This window comes from Ammospiza caudacuta, chromosome 22 (genome assembly GCF_027887145.1).
Source record: "Ammospiza caudacuta isolate bAmmCau1 chromosome 22, bAmmCau1.pri, whole genome shotgun sequence".
Taxonomy (NCBI): domain Eukaryota; kingdom Metazoa; phylum Chordata; class Aves; order Passeriformes; family Passerellidae; genus Ammospiza; species Ammospiza caudacuta.
Genome location: NC_080614.1, coordinates 4,441,117 through 4,462,369, shown reverse-complemented (window position 1 = coordinate 4,462,369; position 21,253 = coordinate 4,441,117). Strand labels below are relative to the sequence as shown.

General features: G+C 61.7%; 1 protein-coding gene across 1 annotated transcript in view; it reads left to right on the top strand.

Annotated features, from left to right (window-relative positions):
- Positions 1 to 21,253, top strand: part of CROCC (ciliary rootlet coiled-coil, rootletin) — a 32,712-nt gene that overhangs the window by 6,076 nt on the left and 5,383 nt on the right. The window contains 22 exon segments of the mRNA XM_058818538.1: positions 1,263 to 1,369; positions 1,446 to 1,652; positions 2,459 to 2,555; positions 2,627 to 2,722; positions 3,110 to 3,274; positions 3,419 to 3,597; positions 4,186 to 4,347; positions 5,057 to 5,201; positions 5,740 to 6,105; positions 6,429 to 6,622; positions 6,720 to 6,847; positions 7,646 to 7,797; positions 8,347 to 8,448; positions 8,527 to 8,661; positions 9,792 to 9,923; positions 10,512 to 10,750; positions 11,917 to 12,076; positions 12,156 to 12,323; positions 13,366 to 13,684; positions 15,691 to 15,812; positions 15,892 to 16,012; positions 19,594 to 19,745. Coding sequence (XP_058674521.1) covers positions 1,263 to 1,369; positions 1,446 to 1,652; positions 2,459 to 2,555; positions 2,627 to 2,722; positions 3,110 to 3,274; positions 3,419 to 3,597; positions 4,186 to 4,347; positions 5,057 to 5,201; positions 5,740 to 6,105; positions 6,429 to 6,622; positions 6,720 to 6,847; positions 7,646 to 7,797; positions 8,347 to 8,448; positions 8,527 to 8,661; positions 9,792 to 9,923; positions 10,512 to 10,750; positions 11,917 to 12,076; positions 12,156 to 12,323; positions 13,366 to 13,684; positions 15,691 to 15,812; positions 15,892 to 16,012; positions 19,594 to 19,745 — 3,648 coding nt within the window.

Below are 21,253 nucleotides of genomic sequence, written 5' to 3'. Positions count from 1 at the left end.
TGTGAGGCAGGGGGATGAGGGGATGTGGGATCATGGAGAGGGGATGTGGGGTCGTGGGGGATGCTGCAAAGAGCAGAGTTTGGGGAGTATGGGGGGGACGTGATGGGAAGAGGATGCAGGGCAGAGGGATGTGTTGGAGCATCAGGGGGTAGCATGGTTGGGATGAACGGAGATGGGAGATCTCTGCAGCCAGGTCTGGAACTTGGGGTTTATTGCAAAGGGCCAAGTGCAGGGCCCTGCTGGGAGCTGCCAAACACAGCTGGAGCAGGCTGAGAGAAGAGAGGGGGAGAGAGGATGAGAGGGTGAGAGAGTAAAAAGGGTAAGAGAGTGATGTTCCCATTACAATACAATAAATCTTCTTCTGTGTTGAATATTCTAATTCTCACTAACCAATCTAGTACAACATACAAATCCTACAGCATTTACATACAGCCTATAAGAATCATTGCATTACCACACTGTGTTACATTTTAAACCCTACAAACTCCTCTTTGGCCCCTTCTGCCAAGCTGCAGGGTCTGCTCTGACCCTTGGGCCTGTCTGCAGGCAGAGGGTGTTGTTCCATCAAAAGGGGATCACCTTCAGCTGGCCACACCATTGTTTTCCTTTGTTCAGTAACTAAGGGATCTCAAAGCTTGCTTTCATTTCAATCTCACTTATAGTTTCCATATTCTCAAAATCTTTTGCCAGACAATCATATTTATAAGGCTTTCCTGTTTCATCTTCCCCAACAGGATGTGGGGTCACTGAGGAGGGATGCAGGGCCAGGGAGATGTTCTGTGGGGAAGGATTGGGATGGGAAATGGAGATGAGGCGGGTGGATGTGTCAGGGACAATGTGAGGGATGTGGGGCCATGGGTGATGTTCCATGGGGAAGGATTTGGGATGGGAATGGAGATGAGGCAGGTGGGTGTGTCAGGGACAATGTGGGGCCATGGGGGATGTCCCATGGGGAAGGATTTGGGGATGTGACACGGATGGGAAAGGGAGATGAGGCAGGGGGATGCAGGGACAGTTACACAGGACCCTGGCAGGAATGTGGGGCCGTGGGGGATGTTGCATGGAGAAGAATTTGGGGGTTTGGGGGATGTGATAGGAAGGGGATGTGAGGCAGGGACGTGTCACCCCCCACACCCCTGTCCATGCCCACAAGAATTGGGGTGGCGCTGTGGAGGACTGTGGGGCTGATTGGTGTGGCCAGGAGGGATATTTGTGAATTTGGTGACCGTGGTGGATCCCCGATCTCGCTCCACCTCCCCCAGTCCTTCAACACCTACTTCAGCAACGAGCACAGCCGGCTCCTGACGCTCTGGCGGCAGCTGGTGGCCTTCAGGCGCCACTTCGGGGACATGAAAGCCACCACCGAGAGGTCAGCGGGGCCCGGGGCGGGATCCCTCCCTCCGGGGGTCCCTGGGGGTCCCACCCTGCGCCTCGTGCCCGCACAGGGACCTGTCGGAGCTGGGCCACGAGGTGTCGCGGACGGGCCGTGCCGCCCACGCCGCCTGCCTGCACCTGGCCGCCAACCTGCGGCTGGCCGAGAGCCAGGCGGGCGCCGCCCGGGAGCGGCAGGAGCTGCGCCTGGAGCAGCTGCAGGAGCAGCTGGAGGCGCGGGCACGGGACGCGGAGCTGGAGAAAAACACCCTGGCAGCCAGGTATGGGGATGGGGGCACTGGCTGGGTGAGGGGAGGGGTGGAAGTGTAGGGGATGTGGTACGGGATGGGGAGAGAGTGAGTCAGAGGGATGGGAGGCAGAAGGACCAGGAGGGATGCAGGAGCATCGGGAGGGGTGCAGGGGCACCAGGAGGAGTGCAGGAGGATCAAGAGGGGGTGCAGGGGCACCAGGAGGGGATGCAGGAGCACCAGGAGGGGTGCAGGACTGCTAGGAGGGGCGCAGGAGGGATGCAGGAGGACCAGAAAGGATGCAGGAGGACCAGGAGGGGTGCAGGAACACCAGGAGGGGATGCAGGACTACCAGGAGGGATGCAGGACTGCCAGGAGGAGTGCAGGGGCACTAGGAGGGGTGAAGAAGCACAGGAGGATGTTCCATAGGGAAGATTTTGGGGATGTGGCATGGGACGGGAAGGGAATATGGGTCAGAGGGATGGGATGCAGGAGCACCAGAGGGTGCAGGAGCATCAGGAGGGGTATGGGGGCACCAGGGGATGCAGGAGCACCAGGATGGGGAGGATTCACCCCCATGGGGCCATAGGGGATGTTTCGTGGGGAAGGTTTTGAGGCTGAGGCAGGGATGTTGGATGCTGGATGTTGGATGCTGGATGCTGGATGCTGGATGCTGGATGCTGGATGTTGGATGTTGGATGATGGAAGTTGCATGCTGGATGCTGGATGCTGGATGCTGGATGTTGGATGTTGGATGCTGGATGTTGGATGTTGGATGCTGGATGTTGGATGCTGGAAGTTGCATGCTGGATGCTGGATGCTGGCTGTGTCCTGGCCAGGCTGGCGGAGCTGACAGCGGCCCTGGAGCGGCGCCGGAGCGAGGATGAGGAGAAGGAGAGGGCAGTGGAAGCGCTGACCCTGCAGCTGCGGGAGCTGGTGGGTGCAGGTGTGGGGTTTGGGGATGCAGATCCGTCATTCCCGGCCTGATCCCACCCCGGGGCTCACAGGAGGCCGCGCGCGTCCGGGAGCCGACGCCGGAGCAGGTGCAGGCTCTGCGCTCTGAGCTGGAGCTGCTGCGCCGGACGCTGCACGAGATCACCCAGGTGCTGGGACACCCCGGGCCACCCGCAGCCTGGAGGGGCCTCTCCCTGCCTCAGTGTCCCCTGCCTTCCTCAGTATCCTTTCCCTGCCTTCCTCAGTGTCCCCTCCCTGCCTTCGTGTCCCCTCCTTGCATCAGTGTCCCCTCCTTGTGTCAGTGTCCCCTCTCTGTCTCAGTGTCCCCTTCCTTGATTCATTTTTGTGTTTCCTTATTCAGTTTCCCCTCTCCCTGATTCAGTTTTCCCCTCCCTGCCTTAGTTTCTCTTTCCCCCTTATTTGATTTCCCATTTCTCACCTCAGTTTTTCCTTCCCTGGACTCCATCTCCCCTTCCCCCTTCACTGACTTAATTCCCTTCCCTGCCTCACTTTCCCCTGGATTTTCCCGGGAGCAGGCGGTGCTGGCAGATGACCCCGAGTCCCCCGTGCCTGCCGTGTCCCTCCCGTGTCCCCCCGTGTCCCCTCCGTGTCCCGCCGTGTCCCCTCTCCGCAGCCTCTCTGCCAGCGCTGCTGCTGCTGCCGTCCACGCGGCCCTGAGCCGGCGCCAGCTCCAGCTGCAGGTGAGCTGGGAGGAGGAGGAGGATGGGATGGGATGGGATGGGATGGGATGGGATGGGATGGGATGGGATGGGATGGGATGGGGATGGGGATGGGGATGGGAAGGACGGGGACAAGGATGGGATGTGATCAAGGCTGGCCCCCAGGAGGCCCGGAGCCAGGCGGAGGCGGGCCGGGAGGCGGCCGGGAGCCTGCGGCGGGAGCTGGGGGTGCTGGAGCAGCGGCTGGAGCAGCTGGGAGCCGAGGCCGGGAGCTGCCGGCGGGCGCAGGAGGAGGCGCAGCGGGAGGGGCTTCAGCTGCGGGCCCAGGCCGAGGGGCTGCGCAGGTACCGCCCCTCTGTCTGTCCTGTGTGTGTGGCTGTGTGTCCATGTGTGTCCGTGTGTCCATCCCTGAATGTCCATCTGTCCCTGTGCATCCATGTGTCCCTGTGCCCGTGTGCCTGTGTGCCTGTGTCCGTGCGCCCATGTGTCCATGCGTCCATGTACCCTTGTGCCCATATGTCCATGTGTCCGTGTGTCCATGTCCGTGTGTCCGCAGGGAGCTGTGCCCATGCGTCCATGTCTGTGTGTCCGTGTCCGTGTGTCCGCAGGGAGCTGTGTCCATGTCCATGTGTCCGTGTCCGTGTGTCCGCAGGGAGCTGTGCCCGTGTGTCCATGTGCCCGTATGTCCATGTCCGTGTGTCCGTGTGTCCGCAGGGAGCTGTGCCCGTATGTCCATGTCCGTGTGTCCATGTCCGTGTGTCCGTGTCTGTGTGTCCGCAGGGAGCTGTGCCCGTGTGTCCATGTGCCCGTATGTCCATGTCCGTGTGTCCGTGTGTCCGCAGGGAGCTGTGCCCATGTGTCCATGTGCCCGTATGTCCATGTCCGTGTGTCCATGTCCGTGTGTCCATGTCCGTGTGTCCGTGTGTCCGCAGGGAGCTGTGCCGCGCGGAGGCGGCGCTGGCGGAGGAGCAGCAGCGTGCGGGGGCCCTGCAGCAGGAGCGGGAGCAGCTGCGGCGCCGCAGCGAGAGCCTGCAGGACGGCCGGGACCAGGCTGCCCGCGACGCCCAGGCTGCCCACGAGCAGCTGCAGCACAGGTGGGCACGGGTGGGTGGGCACAGGTGGGCACGGGTGGGCACGGGGCATGGGTGGGCGCAGGTGGGCACAGGAGGGATCAGGTGGGGACTGAGGTGTGTGCGGGGCCAGGGTGGGTACAGGATTTGCGGGGGCTACAAGAGGGTTCAGATGAGCACAGGTGGCTCTGGGGGCACACAAGGGCACGGGGCACAGGTGGGCACAGGTGGGCATGGGGCACAGGATGGCACAGGAAGCACAGGTGGGCATGGGCAGGTGCAGGTGGGGACCCAGGTGGGTGTGGGGTCTGGGTAGGTAGAGGGTATATGGGGGGTACAAGAGGGTTCAGATGAGCACAGTCGGTTGTAGGTGGGCACAGGTGGCTGTAGGTGGGCACAGGTGGGTGTAGGTGGGCTCAGGTGCATACAGGTGCACATAGGCAGGTGCTGGGGGGTATAGCACCCTCAAGACCTACCTATGGTGGATGCAGGTGGGTACAGGTGGGCACAGATGAGTGTACAGGGATCACAGGTGGGTGCACACGGGACACTGGCAGGCACAGTTGGGCACAGGTGGGCACAGGTAGGTGTACAGGGGACACGGGTGGGTGTGCAGGGGGGTACAGGAGGGTTCAGGGGAGCACAGGTGGGTGCACAGGGGACACAGGCGGGCAGAGGTGGGTGCACAGGCGGGCACAGGTGGGCACAGGCAGTGTGTGCTGTCCCCGCACAGCCAGCAGCAGGTGCAGGAGCTGGAGGCGCAGCGGGCGCGGGCGCAGCGGGAGCTGCTGGAGGCGCGGGAGGAGCTGAGCCGGGCGCTGCTGGAGGTGGAGCTGGCCCGGGGCGAGCAGGAGGCGCTGGAGGAGGCCCTGGGCAAGGTGGGCACCGGGACCCGCCCCACAGCGGGGCCGGGCACGGGTACAGGTGCATCCCATGGGTACAGGTGCACTCCCCCAAGAGTGCCAGGCCTGCCCTGGGTGCAGCCCCGTGCCCCAGCTGCCCCCATGGCCTGGTTCCACAGGTGTCCCCACATACCCCAGGTGTCCCCAAGTGCCCCCTATGCCCCAGGTGCTCCCCAAGCTCCGGGTGCCCTCCATGTTCCCCATGCCCCAGGTGCTCCCCAAGCTAGATGAGCCCCAGATGTGCCCCCATGCCCCAGGTACTCCGAAGCCCCAGGTGCCCCCCCGTGCTCCCAGGTACTCCCCAAGCCCCAGGGTGCCCCTCATGCCCCCCCTGCCCCAGGTACTCCCCAAGCCCCAGGTGTCCCCCATGCCCCAGGTGCTACCCAAGCCCCAGGTGCCCCCCATGTACCCAGGTGCTCCCCAAGCCCCAGGTGCCACCCCTGTCCCCTGTGCTCCCCCTGCCCCCTGTCCCCATCCGGCCGTGCCCCCGGTGCCAGCCGGTGCCCGCTCGCAGGCTCAGGGCAGCTGCGGGGAGCTGGCGGAGGCCCGGCGGGCGGCGGAGGCCGAGGAGTCGCGGCTGCGGGACGCGCTGGCCAAGACCAGCGAGCTGGCGGCCGGGCTGGCCCGGGACAAGGCGGAGCTGGGCCGGCGGCTGGAGCGGCTGGAGCAGGAGCGGGAGCGGGGCCGGCTGCGCAGCCGGGAGCTGTGCCGGGAGCTGGCGCTGCTGCGGGCGCGGCTGGAGAGCGGCCCCCGGCCCGGCAGCGAGCGGCGCGACCCGGAGCGGCCACTGCGGGACCCCCGGGACGACGGGCGGGGGCTGCGGGAGGAGCTGCGGGAGCTGCGCGGGCTCCACGAGCGGCTGCGCCACAGCCTGGGCCAGGTGGGCACCGCGAGGGCAACTGGGAGGGTGGGAAGGGTGCCAAGGGTGGGTGCTGGGGCAACCGGGAGCGGTGGGGAGGGTGCCAAGGGTAACTGGGAGGGGTGGGAAGGCGGCATGGGAGCGCTGAGAGGGTGTCAGGGGTAAATGGGAGAGTGCCAGGGACAACTGGAAGAGGCGGGGAGAGTGTCTGGGGTAACTGGGAGGGGTGGGGAGGTGCCAAGGGTGGGTGCTGGAGCAACTGGAAGCAGTGGGGAGGGTGCCACGGGTAACTGGGAGGGGGATGCGATGACTGGTGTCCCTGAGGTGTCCCCGGTGTGCCGCAGGCGGTGCAGGAGCAGAGCGCGGCGGGCGAGGCTCTGGCGCGGGCGCGGGCGGAGCAGGAGCGGCTCCGGGCGGAGCAGGAGCGGCTGGGCCGGACGCAGGCGGCGCTGGCCCAGGACGGGGCCGGGCTGGCCGTGCAGATCGCGGCTGCCCAGCGCCAGGAGCGGCACCGCCACCGCGAGGCCGCCGGGCTCAGGTGGGGCTGGCTCGGGGGGTGCCGGGCTCAGGGGGTGCTGGGCGGGTCCAGCCCCGTGCCCAGCCCCGTGCCCAGCCCCGTGCCCGGTGTCCCGCAGGTCAGAGAAGGAGGGGCTGGAGAACGCCGTGTTCCAGCTGCAGCAGGAGCTGGCCCAGCTCCAGGCCCGCAATCAGCAGCTGGAGGCCCAAGGCCGGACACTGGCCCAGGCCAAGGAGGCGCTGGAGGGTGAGGGGTCCCGGCCACCCGTGTGTCCCATCGGCCTGGCCATGGCCAGCTCCCACCCATCCATCCCGGTCTTCATCCTCATGCCATCCATCCCCATTTTCATCTTCAACCCATCCATCCCCATCTTCACCATCCATACCCATCCACAGTGTCTGTTATACACATCTTCATCCTTGTCCATCTCCATCTTCACCGTCCATCTCCATCCATCATCCCCATCCTCATCCCTGTCCATCCCCATCCTCATCCTCAGCTCCATCCCCTTTTCCCCATTGACAGGGGGTGTCTCCATGACTTGGGAGTGTCCCCACTGATGGGGGGGATGTCCTCATGATAGGGTATCCTCATGACAGGGTGTCCCCACTGACTGGGGTTGTCTCCAGTGACTGGTGGGTCCCCATTAGCTCTGGGGTGTCCCATGACTGGGGGTGTCCCCATAACTTGGGGTGTCCCATGGTGCGGTGTCCCCATGACTGGGATGTGCCCATGACTGAGGCTGTCCCCATCACTGAGGGGTGTCCCTGTGACTGAGGCTGTCCCCATGACTGGGGCTGTCCCCATCACTGAGGGCTGTCCCTGTGACCGAGGCTGTCCCCATGGCTGCGCTGTCCCCATGACTCCGCTGTCCCCATCACTGTCCCCATGACTGAGACTGTCCCCATCGCTAAAGGGTGTCCCTGTGACCAAGGCTGTCCCCGTGACTGCACTGTCCCCATCACTGAGTGGTGTCCCCATTACTGAGGGTGTCCCCATCACTGAGGGGTGTCCCCATGACCGCGCTGTCCCCGTGTCCCCCAGCGGAGCTGGGTGTGGCGCGGCGGGAGCGGGCGCAGGAGCTGCGGGAGCGGCGCCAGGCGGTGGCGGTGGCCGAGGCGGCCGCGGTGGCAGCGGCGCTGCAGAGTGCCCGCGATGCCCACCGGGAGCAGCTGGAGCAGCTCCAGCGGGAGAAGGTGCGCACGGGGCGGGGGGACACGAGGGTTTGGGCTGCGGGAGGGATTGGGGGCACGGCGCTGGGATTTTGGGGTGTTGTGGTGGAGAGTTTTAAGGTGTGATGGAGTTTTTTTGGGTGTGATGGTGATTTTGGGGGTTTTAAGGGTGATTGTTGGGCAACGATGTTGGTCATTGGGGTGAAATGTTGGGTTTTGGGATAAAATGTGTTTTGGGGTGCAGAGCTGATTTTTGATGCACGTGCTGACTGTCTAGGGTCCAGTGGTTATTTTTGGGGTGAAATGTTGTGTTTTGGGGCTCAATGGTGATTATGGGGTGAAATACAGATTTTTGGGGGTCTGAGCTGATTTTTGATGCATGTGCTGATTGTTGAGGGCACAATGGTGATTTTTGGGGGACAACCTTGATTTCTGACATTCCCACTGATTGTTGGGGCATGATGCTCGGGGTGCAGGATTGTTTGGGTTTGCTGGTGATTTTTAGGGTCCGCTGGTGATTCTTGGGGCTCACTGGTGATTTTTGGGGCTCACTGATGATTTTGGAGCCGGCAGGAGGAGCTGGAGGCCGAGCGGGGCCGGCTGGTGCAGGAGCACGAGGAGCTGGTGGCCGATCTGGCGGCGTCGCGGCAGCAGCGCCAGAGCGAGAAGCAGCAGGTGGTGGCCCGGATGTCCCCCTGTCCCTGTGCCACCCCGATGTCCCCCAGCCCTGTGTCACTTCCCTGATGTCCCCAGGCTCTGGCGCTGCAGGAGGAGGAGCGGGTGGCCCTGGCAGGGACGTTGGCAGGGCTCCAGCAGAGCCTGGATGAGGCCACGGCCGAGCTGGAGCAGCGGCGGCGAGAGGTCACAGGCCACCAGGAGAAGGAGCAGGTGGGTTTGGGGGGCTCCCAGAACGCCCCCAGGGTGGCACAGAGCCCTCACTTCCACCCCCATGCCCAGGTGTCTCCCCTCTTTGTGACCCCTATTGCCCAAAGTGTCCCCTGCTCTTGCAGCCATCCGTGCCTGGGTGTCCCCTTGTCACCCCGCAATTCCTGGGCATCTCCCACTGCAGCCCCTCCTGTCTGAATATCCCCTGTGGCCTCCCCATTGCATCCCCCCATTCCTGGGTACCCCCCCATTGCACCCCCCAGCTTGAGGCTCACCCCCACATTGCAAAACCCCCCACAGTGTCCCCTTTTCTTGCAGCCCCCCAGCTTCACCCCCCATCTCCTGCAGGAATGGGGCTCAGCTGTGGTACCTGAGCCCCCTCACCCCATCCCTGCACTATCCCTACTGCCCCCCTCTCTCTGGGACCCCATCCCCACTGTCCCCCCTTTTCCAGCACCTATTCCATTGCCCTCCCTCTTTCTGGGGCCCATCCCCATTGCACCCCTTCTCTCTGGGACCCCATCCCCACTGTCCCCCCCTTTCCAGGACCCATTCCATTGCCCTCCCCCTTCCCTGGGACCCCATCCTCATTGTTTCCCTCTCTTTCTGGGACCCATCCCCATTACCTCACCTCTCTCCGGGACTCCAACCTCACTGTTCCTCCTCTCTCTGTGCCCCATCCCCATTACCTCCCTGAGCCTGGGACCCCATCCCCATTGTTGCCCCCTCTCTGGGAGCCCATCCCCACTGCCCCACTCTCTCCACGACCCCATCCCAACTGTCCTCCTGTCTCCAGGACCCCAACTCCACTGTTCCTTCTCTTTCTGCAGCCCAACCCCATTACCCCCCCGTGTCCAGGACCCCATCCCCATTGCCCCCCCTCTCTGGGACCCCATCCCCACTGTTCCCCCCCCACCCCTTTCCAGAACCCATTCCATTGTCCTCCCCCCTCCCTGGGACCCCATCCTCATTGTCCCTCCCTCTTTCTGGGACCCCATCCCCACTGTCCCTCCTCTCTCTGCGCCCCATCCCCATTCCCCCCTCCCTGTCCAGGACCCCATCCCCATTGTCCCCTCTCTCCGGGACCCCCGAAAGGAGGGAGGGGGGTATCAGGATGCCCCCGTTCCCCCCAGGCCTTGGCAGCGGAGCTGCGCTCGCTGCGGTTGCGGGCGGAGGAGGCGGCGCTGAGCCACGAGCGGGAGGCAAGGGCGCTCCGGGACCAGGCGGCAGCGGCGGCCAAGCAGCGGGACAGCGCCCTGCGGGAGGTGAGCCGCACCCCAAAACCCTTTCCTGCTCCCCTGAAATCTCCCTGGAGTTCCCTGCCCCCCAAAAACCCTTCCTGCTCCCCTGAAACCCCCAAATCCAGGAGTTCCCCGCACCCCAAAAACCCTTCCTGCCCCGCTGAAACCCCAAATCCAGGAGTTCCCTGCCCCCCAGAAACCCTTCCTGCCTCCCTGAAACCCCCAAATCCTGGAGTTCCCAGCCCCCCAAAAACCCCTCCTGCACTCCTGAAACCCCCAAATCCTTGGAGTTCCCCGCCCCCCTGAAACCCCCAAATCCCTGGAGTTCCCCGATCCCAAAAACCTCTTCCCGCCCCCCTGGAACCCCCAAATCCCTGGAGTTCCCCAACCCCCAAAAACCCCTTCCCACCCTCTGAAACTCCCAAATCCTGGAGTTCCCCAATCCCCAAAACCCCTTCCCGCCCCCATGAAATCCCCAAATCCTGGAGTTCCCCACCCCCCAAAACCCCCTCCTGCACTCCTGGAACCCCCAAATCCCTAGATTCCCCTGCCCCCCAAAAACCCCTTCCCGCCCCCCTGAACCCCCAAATCCTGGATTCCCGCTCGGGGCAGGCGGAGGAGGCGCGGGCGCAGCTGCGGGCCGGGGCCGAGGCGCGGGCGGCGGCGCGGCGGGAGCTGCTGGAGGCGCAGCGAGAGGCCCGGGACAGCTGCGAGGGCCGCGACACCGAGCGGCGGCGGGCGCAGGAGGCGCGGCGGGCGCTGGGCGATGCCGCCCGGGAGAAGGAGGCGCTGCAGCGCTCCAACGAGGAGCTGCGGGCGGCCCTGCGGCGCGCCGAGGGAGAGCGCATCAGGTGGGGAACCGGGGTGGCCTCGCCGGGGGGTGCAGGGCTTTGGAGGGGCTGATTGGGGCTGGGGGATGCTCAGGGTAAGGGAATGTCCAAGCTGGGAGATGCAGGGGTTGGAGCGACGGGTGGGACAAGGAGCTGCTCGAACTGGGAGATGCAGGAGTTGGGAGATGCTTGGGATTAGGGAAGCACAAGTTGGGTGATGCTCAGGATGAGGGGAAGCACAGATTGGAAGATGCAGGAGTCGGAATGATGGGTGGGACAAGGGGCTGCGCAAATTGGGAGATGCAGGAGTTGGGAGATGCTCGGGATGAGGAAAAGCACGAGTGGGGAGATGCAGGAGTTGGGAGATGCTTGGGATGAGGGAAGCACAGATTGGGAGATGCAGGAGTTGGTGGATGCTCATGATGAGGGAAAGCAGGAGTTGGGAGATGCTTGGGATGAGGGAAAAACAGGAGTTGGGAGATGCAGAAGTTGGGAGATAATTGGGATTAGGGAAGCACAAGTTGGGTGATGCTTGGGATGAGGGAAGCACAGATGGAGAGATGCAGGAGTTGGAAGATGCTTGGGATGAGGAAAAGCAGGAGTTGGGAGATGCAGGAGTTGGGAGATGATTGGCATGAAGGAAAACAGGAGTTGAGTGATGCTCAGGATGAGGGGAAGCACAGATTTGGAAATGCAAGAGTTGGGAGATGCAGGAGTCGGGAGATGCTTAGGATGAGGAAAAGCAGGAGTGGGGAGATGCAGAAGTTGGGAGATGCTTGGGATGAGGGAAAACAGGAGTTGGGAGATGCCCGGGATGAGGGGAAGCACAGATTGGAGATGCAGGAGTTGGGAGATGCAGGAGTTGAGTGATGCTCAGGATGAGCACAGATTGGGAGATGTGGGATGCAGGAGTTGGGTGATGCAGGAGTTGGGACATGCTGGGGGTGAGGAAAAGCAGGAATTGGAAGTTACAGGGCTGATCCCCACCGTGGAGGGCGATGCCTGGGGTAGGGGCAGTGTTGGGACGCTCAGGTTGGGATGGGGCGGTGCTCCAGCTCAGGAGGACGCTCAGGACAAGATGATGGCAATTTGGGGCTGGGGGGCACCCGGGATGGGCACAGCTGGGGCACAGCTGGTGCTGGGGCCGTGCTGCCCCCCCGGGCACTGCCAGCCCCCGCTGCCCGCAGCCTGAAGCGCTCCGGGGAGGACAAGGAGCAGCGCGTGGCGCTGCTGGAGGCGGCGCGGGCGGCGGCCGAGCGGGAGGTGTCGGAGCTGCGGGCGGCGCTGCGGGGGCTGGAGCGCGCCCGCCTGGAGAGCCGCCGGGAGCTGCAGGAGCTGCGCCGCCAGGTCAGGGACGGCGACACGGGCACGGGGGGTGGCACTGAGCCCCGGGGTGTCCCCGAACCGCTGGTGGCCTCGCGGGCAGGTGAAGGAGCTGGACAGCGAGAACAGCCGGCGGGGCCGGGAGCTGGGGGAGCTGCAGGCGCGGGTGGCGCTGGAGGAGCAGCGGGAGCAGCGCAGCCGCCGCGAGGCCTCGGGGCTCCGGCAGAAGGTGGCCGAGAGCGAGGCCGGCACCGAGGCTGCCAGGAAGGAGGTGAGGCCGCCCCGAAGGTCCTCAAGAACCCGCTGTGGGTGTCCCACATCCCTGAGTGTGCCTGTGCCCCCGTAGCTGGCTGTCCTGTGGGTCTGGAGGTGTCCCTGTCGCCTCAGGCCATAGCTGGGTGCCTGTTGTCCCCAATCATTGCCATCACTGTGGTATCCTATGTCCCTGGAGTTCCCATTGCCCCACTGCTCCATCCCCTGCATCCCTGGGTGTTCCCTGTGACCCCATTGCTCCATTCCCTGCATCCCTGGGTGTCCCCATCACCCCACTGCTCCATGCCCTGCATCCTTGGAGTTCCCATTGCCCCATTGCTCCATCCCCTGCATCCCTGGGGTTCCCCTGTGACCCCATTGCTCCATCCCTTGGATCCCTGGGTGTCCCCATCACCCCACTGCTCCATGCCCTGCATCCTTGGAGTTCCCATTGCCCCATTGCTCAATCCCCTGCATCCTTGGGGTTCCCCTGTGACCCCATTGCTCCATCCCCTGGATCCCTGGTGTTCCCATTGCTCCATTCCCTTCAACCCTGGGTGTTCCCATTGCCCCATTGCTCCATCCCCTGCATCCCTGGGGTTCCCTGTGACCCTACTCCTCCATCCCCTGCATCCCTGGGTGTCCCCATCACCCCACTGCTCCATGCCCTGCATTCTTGGAGTTCCCATTGCCCCACTGCTCCATCCCCTGCATCCCTGGGATTCCCATTGCCCTATTGCTATATCCCCCTGCATCTCTGGGGTTCCTCACCACCCCACTGCTCCATCCCCTGCATTCTTGGAGTTCCCATTGCCCCACTGCTCCATCCCCTGCATCCCTGGATGTTGCCATTGCCCCATTGCTCCATGCCCTGCATCCCTGGGTGTTCCCATTGCTCCATCCCCTGCATCCCTGGGATTCCCCATCACCCCGCTGCTCCATCCCCTGCACTCTTGGAGTTCCCATTGCTCCATCCCTCGTCTCTCTGGGGTCCCCCACTGCTCCATCCCCCATTCCCATCCCTCCCACCCACCGTCCCCCTGTCCGCTGTCCCCCCTCAGCTGCAGCAGCTGCAGCAGCGCCTGGCGGCGGCGGAGCGGGAGTTCCGGCGGCGGGAGCAGGAGCTGTCGCGCAGCCTGGAGGAGGCGCGGGGCAATGAGAAGAAGCTGCTGGCGGACGCTCGGAACCTGCAGCTCAAGGTGGAGGCGGCGCGGGCCGAGGTGGCGGAGCTGGGGCTGCGGCTGAGCGCGGCGCAGGGCCGGGCGCAGGGGCTGGAGGCGGAGCTGGCCCGCGGCGAGGAGCAGCGCAGGAACACCGAGTCCCGCCTGGGAGGGCTCCAGGCCACCCTGCGCCGCACCGTGGCCGCGGCCAGGGCCAAGGGTGAGCGGGCCGGGGGCTGAGGGGAAGGGAAGTGGCACCCCTTGATCCAGCCCTGGGGGTCTTCAACACAGCGGTGCTCCTGCCCTGCATCCCGGGGCTCTGCCAAACCCCGTTATTCCATCCCTGCATCCCAGGGATCTCCCAAACCCCGTTATTCCATCCCTGCATCCCAGGGATCTCCCAAACCCCGTTATTCCATCCCTGCATCCCAGGGATCTCCCAAACCCTGTTATTCCATCCCTGCATCCCAGGGATCTCCCAAACCCTGTTATTCCATCCCCTTCACCCCTGGATCCCCTCAAACCCCGTTATTCCACCCTCTGCATCCCTGGATTCTCCCAAACCCCATTATTCCATCCCTGCATCCCCCCAAACCCCATTATTCCATTCCTGCATCCCTGGATTCTCCCAAACCCCATTATTCCATCCCTGCATGCCCCCAAACCCCATTATTCCATTCCTGCATCCTGTGGATCTCCCAGACCCCATTATTCCATCCCTGCATCCCAGGGGTCTCCCAAAACTCCATTATCCCATCCATGTTTCCCCTGATTCTCCCAAACCTCATTATTCCATCCCTGCATCCTGGGGCTCTCCCATTGCTTGATCCCTTTCATCTTGGGGGTCTCCCAAACCCCATTATTCTATCCCTGCATCCCTGGATTCTCCCAAATCCCGTTATTCCATCTTCTGCATCCTGGGGATCCCCCAAACCCCATTATTCCACCCCCTGCACCCCTGGATCTTCCCAAACCCCATTATTCCACTCCTCTCCACCCCAGGGTCCCCTTGACTCCATCCCCTGCCTTCCAAGGGTCTCCCAAACCCCATTATTCCATCTCCTGTACCCCTAGATCCCCCCAAACCCCATTATTCCATCTCCTGCACCCCTGGATCTTCCCAAACCCCATTATTCCATCCCTGCATCCTGGGGATCTCCCAAGCCCTGTTATTCTATCCCTGCATCCCTGGATCCTCCAAAACCCCGTTATTCCATCCCTTCATCCCTGGATTCTCCCAAACACTGTTATTCCACCCCCTGCACTCCAGGGTTCCCTTCACTTCATCCCCTGCATCCCAAGGGTCTCCCAAAACCCATACTTCCATCCCTGCATCCTCCCAAACCCTGTTATTCCACCCTGTGCATCCCTGGATCCTCCCAAACCCCATTATTTCATCCCTGCATCCCAGGGTCCCCTTCACTCCATCCTCTGCATCACAGGGGTCTCCCAAAACCTGTCATTCCTCCCATCCCTGCATCCTCCCATACCGTGTTATTCCATCCCCTGCACCCCTGGATCCTCCCAAACCCCATTATTCCATCTCCTACACCCCTGGATCTTCCCAAACCCTGTTATTCCACCCCCAGCTTCCTGGGGGTCTCCCATTACTCCATCCCCTGCATCTTGGAGGTCTACTAAACCCCATTATTCCATCCCTGTATCCTGGGCATCTCCCAAACCCTGTTATTCCATCTCCTGCATTCCTAGATTCTCCCAAACCCCGTTATTCCACCCCCTGCACCCTGGGGTCCCCTTCACTCCATCCCCTGCATCCCAGGGGTCTCCCAAAACCCACCATTCCATCCCTGCATCCTCCCAAACCCTGTTATTCCACCCTCTGCATCCCTGGATCCTCCCAATCCCCATTATTCCATCTCCTACCCCCCTGGATCTTCCCAAACCCTGTTATTCCACCCCCAGCTTCCTGGGGGTCTCCCAACCCCCATTATTCCATCTCTGCATCCCAGGGGTCTCCCATTGCTCCATCCCCCGCATCCTGGTGGTCTCCCAAACCCCATTATTCCATCCCTGCATCCCTGGATCCCCCCACACCCCGTTATTCCACCCCCTGCACCCCGGGTTCCCCTTCACTCCATCCCCTGCATCCCCACATTTTTCCATCCTCTGCCTCCCTGGTGTCCCCTGCTGCTCCGTCCCCTCCTCCCCAGGCTGGTGTCCCCCTGTGACCCCTGTTGTCCCCCTGTGACCCCTGTTGTCCCCCAGGCGGGGTCCCGGAGGGTCCGGGCAGCCCCGGCTCCGTCCCGGATCCCGATGCCGATCCCGATGCGCTGCGGGCGGCGCTGCGGGAATTCCTGCGGGAGCTGCAGGACGCGCAGCGCGAGAGGGTGCGTGTCCCTGTCCCTGCTGTCCCCATTGTCCCCAGAGGGCCCTTCCCGGCCCGATCCCAGCCCCCGTTCCCGGCAGGAGGAGCTCCGGGGCCAGGTGAGCAGCCTTGGACGGCGCCTGGCGGAGGCGGAGGCAGAGCGGGACAGCGCCGGGGCCCGGGCACAGCGGCTGCAGAAACTGCTGGACGAGAGCGAGCAAGGTGGTGGGGAATTTTGGGATTCGGGGTGGTCTGGTGGCTGCTGGAGCCGCCACAGCCAGTGGGAGCTCAGAGGGAAACTGAGGCACAGGGAGGGGGACGGTGCTCAGAGCGGAGGATGCTCCTTGGGATTTCCTCCAAAATCCTGGTGGGAAAGCTCAGAAATCCCAGTAAAACTGGGAACTGAGGGATTCGGGGTGGTCTGGTGGCTGCTGGAGCCGCCACAGCGAACGGGAGCTCGGAGGGAAACTGAGGCACGGGGAGGGAGGTGAAGATGCCCAGGGTGGAGGATGCTCCTCGGGATTTCCTCCAAAATCCTGATGGGAAAGCTCAGAAATCCCAGTAAACCCCAGTAAAACCCTTCTGTGCCTCCTTTAAACACCAGTACAAAGTGGTAAAAAATTCCATATATCCTTCTAACCCCAATAAAATGGGTAAAAACCCTCATGGATGCCAGTACACCAGTACAAAGTGGTAAATAATTCCATATATCCTTCTAACCCTAATAAAAAGGGTTTTAAACCCTTTGCCCTAGTAAAACCTCTCTGCATTTTCCCCCCCCACATCCCTAAAACTGGTAAAACCCCCATGGATGCCCATAAATCCCACTGGAACTGCTTAATTCCCCTATGGATCCCATGTAAATACCAGTTAAACTGGTGAACTCCACAAAATCCAGTAAAACTGGTAAAACCCCTCTGTGCAAACTCCATAAATCCCAGTAAAGTGGGGCAGAACCTGTCTGCACCCTAGGTAAATCCCAGTAAAATTGGTAAATCCCCCAGGTATTTCCTGTAAACCCCAATGAAACAGCTGAAAAAGCCCTGTGCAAACGGCAGAAATCCCAATAAAATGAAATTAAAGATCCCAAAACATTAAAAAATAGCAATAAAAAAAGAAACCATTAAAAAATTCCCCATAAACTGCAGTAAAACTGGTGAGCTCCCTGTGCAGTCTCCATAAATGCCAGCAAAGGGTTAAAATCCCTGTGCATCCCTCTTAAACCCCAGTGAACCCAGAAACCCCTCCCAGTTTGTCCCCATAAATTCCAGTAAAACCCCAATAAAATCCCAATAAAACCCCCATAAAATCCCAATAAAACCCTAATAAAACCCCAATAAAGCCCCAATAAAACTGGTAACACCTCCCTGCATCCCATGGCCACCCAAAGAAAACTGGGAAATGCCCTGAGCAGATGCCATAAGTCCCAATAAATGGGTAAAACCCCCCCTGAATCTCCCAGAAACCCCAGTAAAATTGGGAACCTCCCATGCCTCCCATGTAATTCCCAGTAAAACTGGGAACCCCCTGGGAAAACTCTTTAAATCCCAATAAAATGGGTAAAACCCCATAAACCCCAGTAAAACCCCCCTGTATCCCCCATTAATCCAAATTAACCACTCTGCACCCCCAGTAAACACCCATAAATCCCAGTAACCCCCAGCATACCCCATAAATCCCTCTGCAATTCCCATAAATCCCAATAAAACCCTCCTGCATCCCCCATAAACCCCAATAAGCCCCAGTTACCCCAAGCATCCCCTATAAACTCTGATAAACCCCTCTGCAATTCCCACAAACCAAATAAACCCCAGTAAAACCCCATTGCAACACCATAATCCCCGGTAAAACCACACTGCACCCCACAAACCCCAGTAACACCCCACAAACTCCAGTAACATCCCCTTCCATCCCCATAAACCCCAATAAAATCCCTCTGCACCCCCACAAACCCCAGTAACACCTCCTTCAATCCCCATAAACCCCATGAAAAGTCCCTTGTACCCCCACAAACCCCAGTAAAACCCCATTGCAACACCATAATCCCTGGTAAAACCACACTGCACCCCACAAACTCCAGTAAAACCCCCTTCCATCTCCATAAACCCCATGAAAACCCCCTGGCACCCCCATAAACCCCAATAAAACCTCTCTGCTGCCCCATAAACCCCAGTAAAACCCCTTTGCACCCCCACAAATTTCATTAAAATCCCCTTGCACCCCCACTAACACCCCTCAAACCCCAGTGAAAGCCCAGTAAAACCCCACTGCACCCCCACAAACACCAGTAACACCCCAGTAAAACCCCCACAAATCCCATTAAAACCCCCTTGCACCCCCACAAACCCCAGTAACACCCCAGTAACACCCCCTTCCATCCCCATAAACCCCAGCAAAGCCCCTCTGCACCCCCACAAACCTCAGTAAAACCCCTTTGCACCCCCACAAACCCCATTAAAATCCCCATTCCATCCTCACAAACCCCAGTAAAACCCTTCTGCACCCCCACAAACCCCAGTAAAACTCCAGTAAAACCGCCTTCCATGCCTATAAATCCCAGTAAAACCCCAGAAAAACCCCCTTCCATCCCCACAAACCCCATTAAAACCCCCTTGCACCCCCACAAACCCCAGTAAAACCCCTTTGCACCCCCAAAAACCCCAGAAAAACTCCCTTCCATCCCCACAAATCCCATGAAAACCCCCTTGCACCCCCACAAACACCAATAAAACCCTTCTGCACCCCCACAAACCCCAGTAAAACCCCTTTGCTCTCCCACAAACCCCATTAAAACCCCCTTTCACCCCCACAAACCCCAATAAAATCCCTCTGCACCCCCACAAACCCCAGTAACACCTCCTTCAATCCCCATAAACCCCAGCAAAGCCCCTCTGCACCCCCACAAACCTCAGTAAAACCCCTTTGTGCCCCCACAAACCCCATTAAAATCCCCATTCCATCCTCACAAACCCCAGTAAAAGCCCAGTAAAACCCCCTTCCATCCCTATAAACCCCAGTAAAACCCCAGAAAAACCCCGTTCCATCCCCATAAACCCCTGAAAACCCCCTTGCACCCCCACAAACCCCAGTAAAACCCCTTTGCTCTCCCACAAACCCCATTAAAACCCCCTTTTACCCCCACAAACCCCAGTAACACCCCTCTGCACCCCCACAAACACCAGCAACACCCCAGTGCACTCCCACAAACCCCAATAACATCCCCACAAACCCCATTAAAACCCCCTTGCACCCCACAAACCCCAATAAAACCCCTCTGCACCCCCACAAACCCCATTAAAACTCCCTTGCACCCCCACAAACCCCAGGAAAACCCCAGGAAAACCCACTGCACCCCCACAAACCTCTGTGAAACCCCTCTGCACCCCTGCAAACCCCAGCAAAACCCCAGTGCTCCCCTGCAAACCCCAGTGCGACTCCCTTCCATCCCCACAAACCCCATTAAAATCCCCTTGCACCCCCACAAACCCCATTGCACCCCTGCAAACCCCGGTAAAACCCCATTGCAGACCCACAAACCCCAGTAACACCCAAGTGAAACCCCCTACCATCACCATAAGCCCCATTAAAACTCCTCTGCACCCCCACAAACCCAAATAAAACCCATCTGCACCCCCACAAATCCCAGTAACACCCCAGTGCACCCCTACAAATCCCATTAAAACCCCTCTGCACCCCCACAAACCCCAGTAACACCCCCTTCCATCCCCACAAACCCCAGTAAAACCCCTTTGCTCTCCCACAAACCCCATTAAAACCCCCTTTTACCCCCCCAAACCCCGCAGGGCGGCGGGAGCTGAGCGGGGCCCGCGCGTCGCTGCTGCTGCAGGACGAGACCCTGCGGCGCTCGCAGCGGGAATGCCGCGGGCTGCGGGAGCGCCTGAGCGCCCTGGAGAGCGGCATGAGGGCGGCCGAGAGGGAGCGGCGGGCGGGACAGGTGCGAGCGGAGCGGGAACGGGAGCGGGAATGGGGAATGGGAACAGGAATGGGAGCGGGAACGGGAACAGAACGGGAATGGGGAATGGGAACGGGAACGGGGACGGAACGGGAGCGGGAACGGGAATGGGAACGGGAGCGAGAACGGGAGCGCCTGAGCGCCCTGGAGAGCGGGATGAGGGCGGCCGAGAGGGAGCGGCGGGCGGGACAGGTGCGAGCGGAGCGGGAACGGGAACGGGAGCGGGAATGGGAATGGGGAATGGGAACGGGAACGGGGACGGAACGGGAGCGCCTGAGCGGCCTGGAGAGCGGGATGAGGGCGGCCGAGAGGGAGCGGCGGGCGGGACAGGTGCGAGCGGAGCGGGAACGGGAGCGGGAATGGGGAATGGGAACAGGAATGGGAGCGGGAACGGGAACAGAACGGGAATGGGGAATGGGAACGGGAACGGGGACGGAACGGGAGTGCCTGAGCGCCCTGGAGAGCGGGATGAGGGCGGCCGAGAGGGAGCGGCGGGCGGGACAGGTGCGAGCGGAGCGGGAACGGGAGCGGGAACGGGGAACGGGAGCGGGAATGGGGAATAGGAACGGGAATGGGAGCGGGAACGGGAACAGAACGGGAATGGGGAATGGGAACGGAAACGGGGACGGAACGGGAGCGTGAATGGGAACGGGAGCGAGAACGAGAGCGCCTGAGTGTCCTGGAGAGCGGCATGAGAGTGGTCGAGAGGGAGCGACGGGCGGGACAGGTGCGAGGGGAGCGGGAACGGGAGCGGGAATGGGAATGGGGAATGGGAACGGGAACGGAACGGGAGCGGGAATGGGAACGGGAATGGGAACGGGAGCGAGAACGAGAGCGCCTGAGTGTCCTGGAGAGCGGCATGAGGGCGGCCGAGAGGGAGCGGCGGGCGGGACAGGTGCGAGGGGAGCGGGAACGGGAGCGGGAACAGGGAACGGGAGCGGGAATGGGGAATAGGAACGGGAATGGGAGCGGGAACGGGAACAGAACGGGAATGGGGAATGGGAACGGGAACGGGAACGGGAATGGGAACGGGAGCGCCTGAGCGCCCTGGAGAGCGGCATGAGGGCGGCCGAGAGGGAGCAGCGGGAGGGACAGGTGCGAGCGGGGAATGGGAACGGGAACGGGAATGGGAATGGGGAATGGGAGCGGGAACGGGGCAGGGAACGGGAATGAGGAATGGGAACGAGAGCACCTGAGCGCCCTGGAGAGCGGCATGAGGGCGACCGAGAGGGAGCAGCGGGCGGGACAGGTGCGAGCGGAGCGGGAACGGGAGCGGGAACGGGAACGGGAACGGGAACGGGAGCGGGAATGGGAATGGGGAACGGGAACGGGGACGGAACGGGAGCGGGAATGGGAACGGGAATGGGAACGGGAGCGAGAACGAGAGCGCCTGAGTGTCCTGGAGAGCGGCATGAGAGTGGTCGAGAGGGAGCGGCGGGCGGGACAGGTGCGAGCGGGGCGGGAGCGGGAACGGGAATGGGGAATGGGAA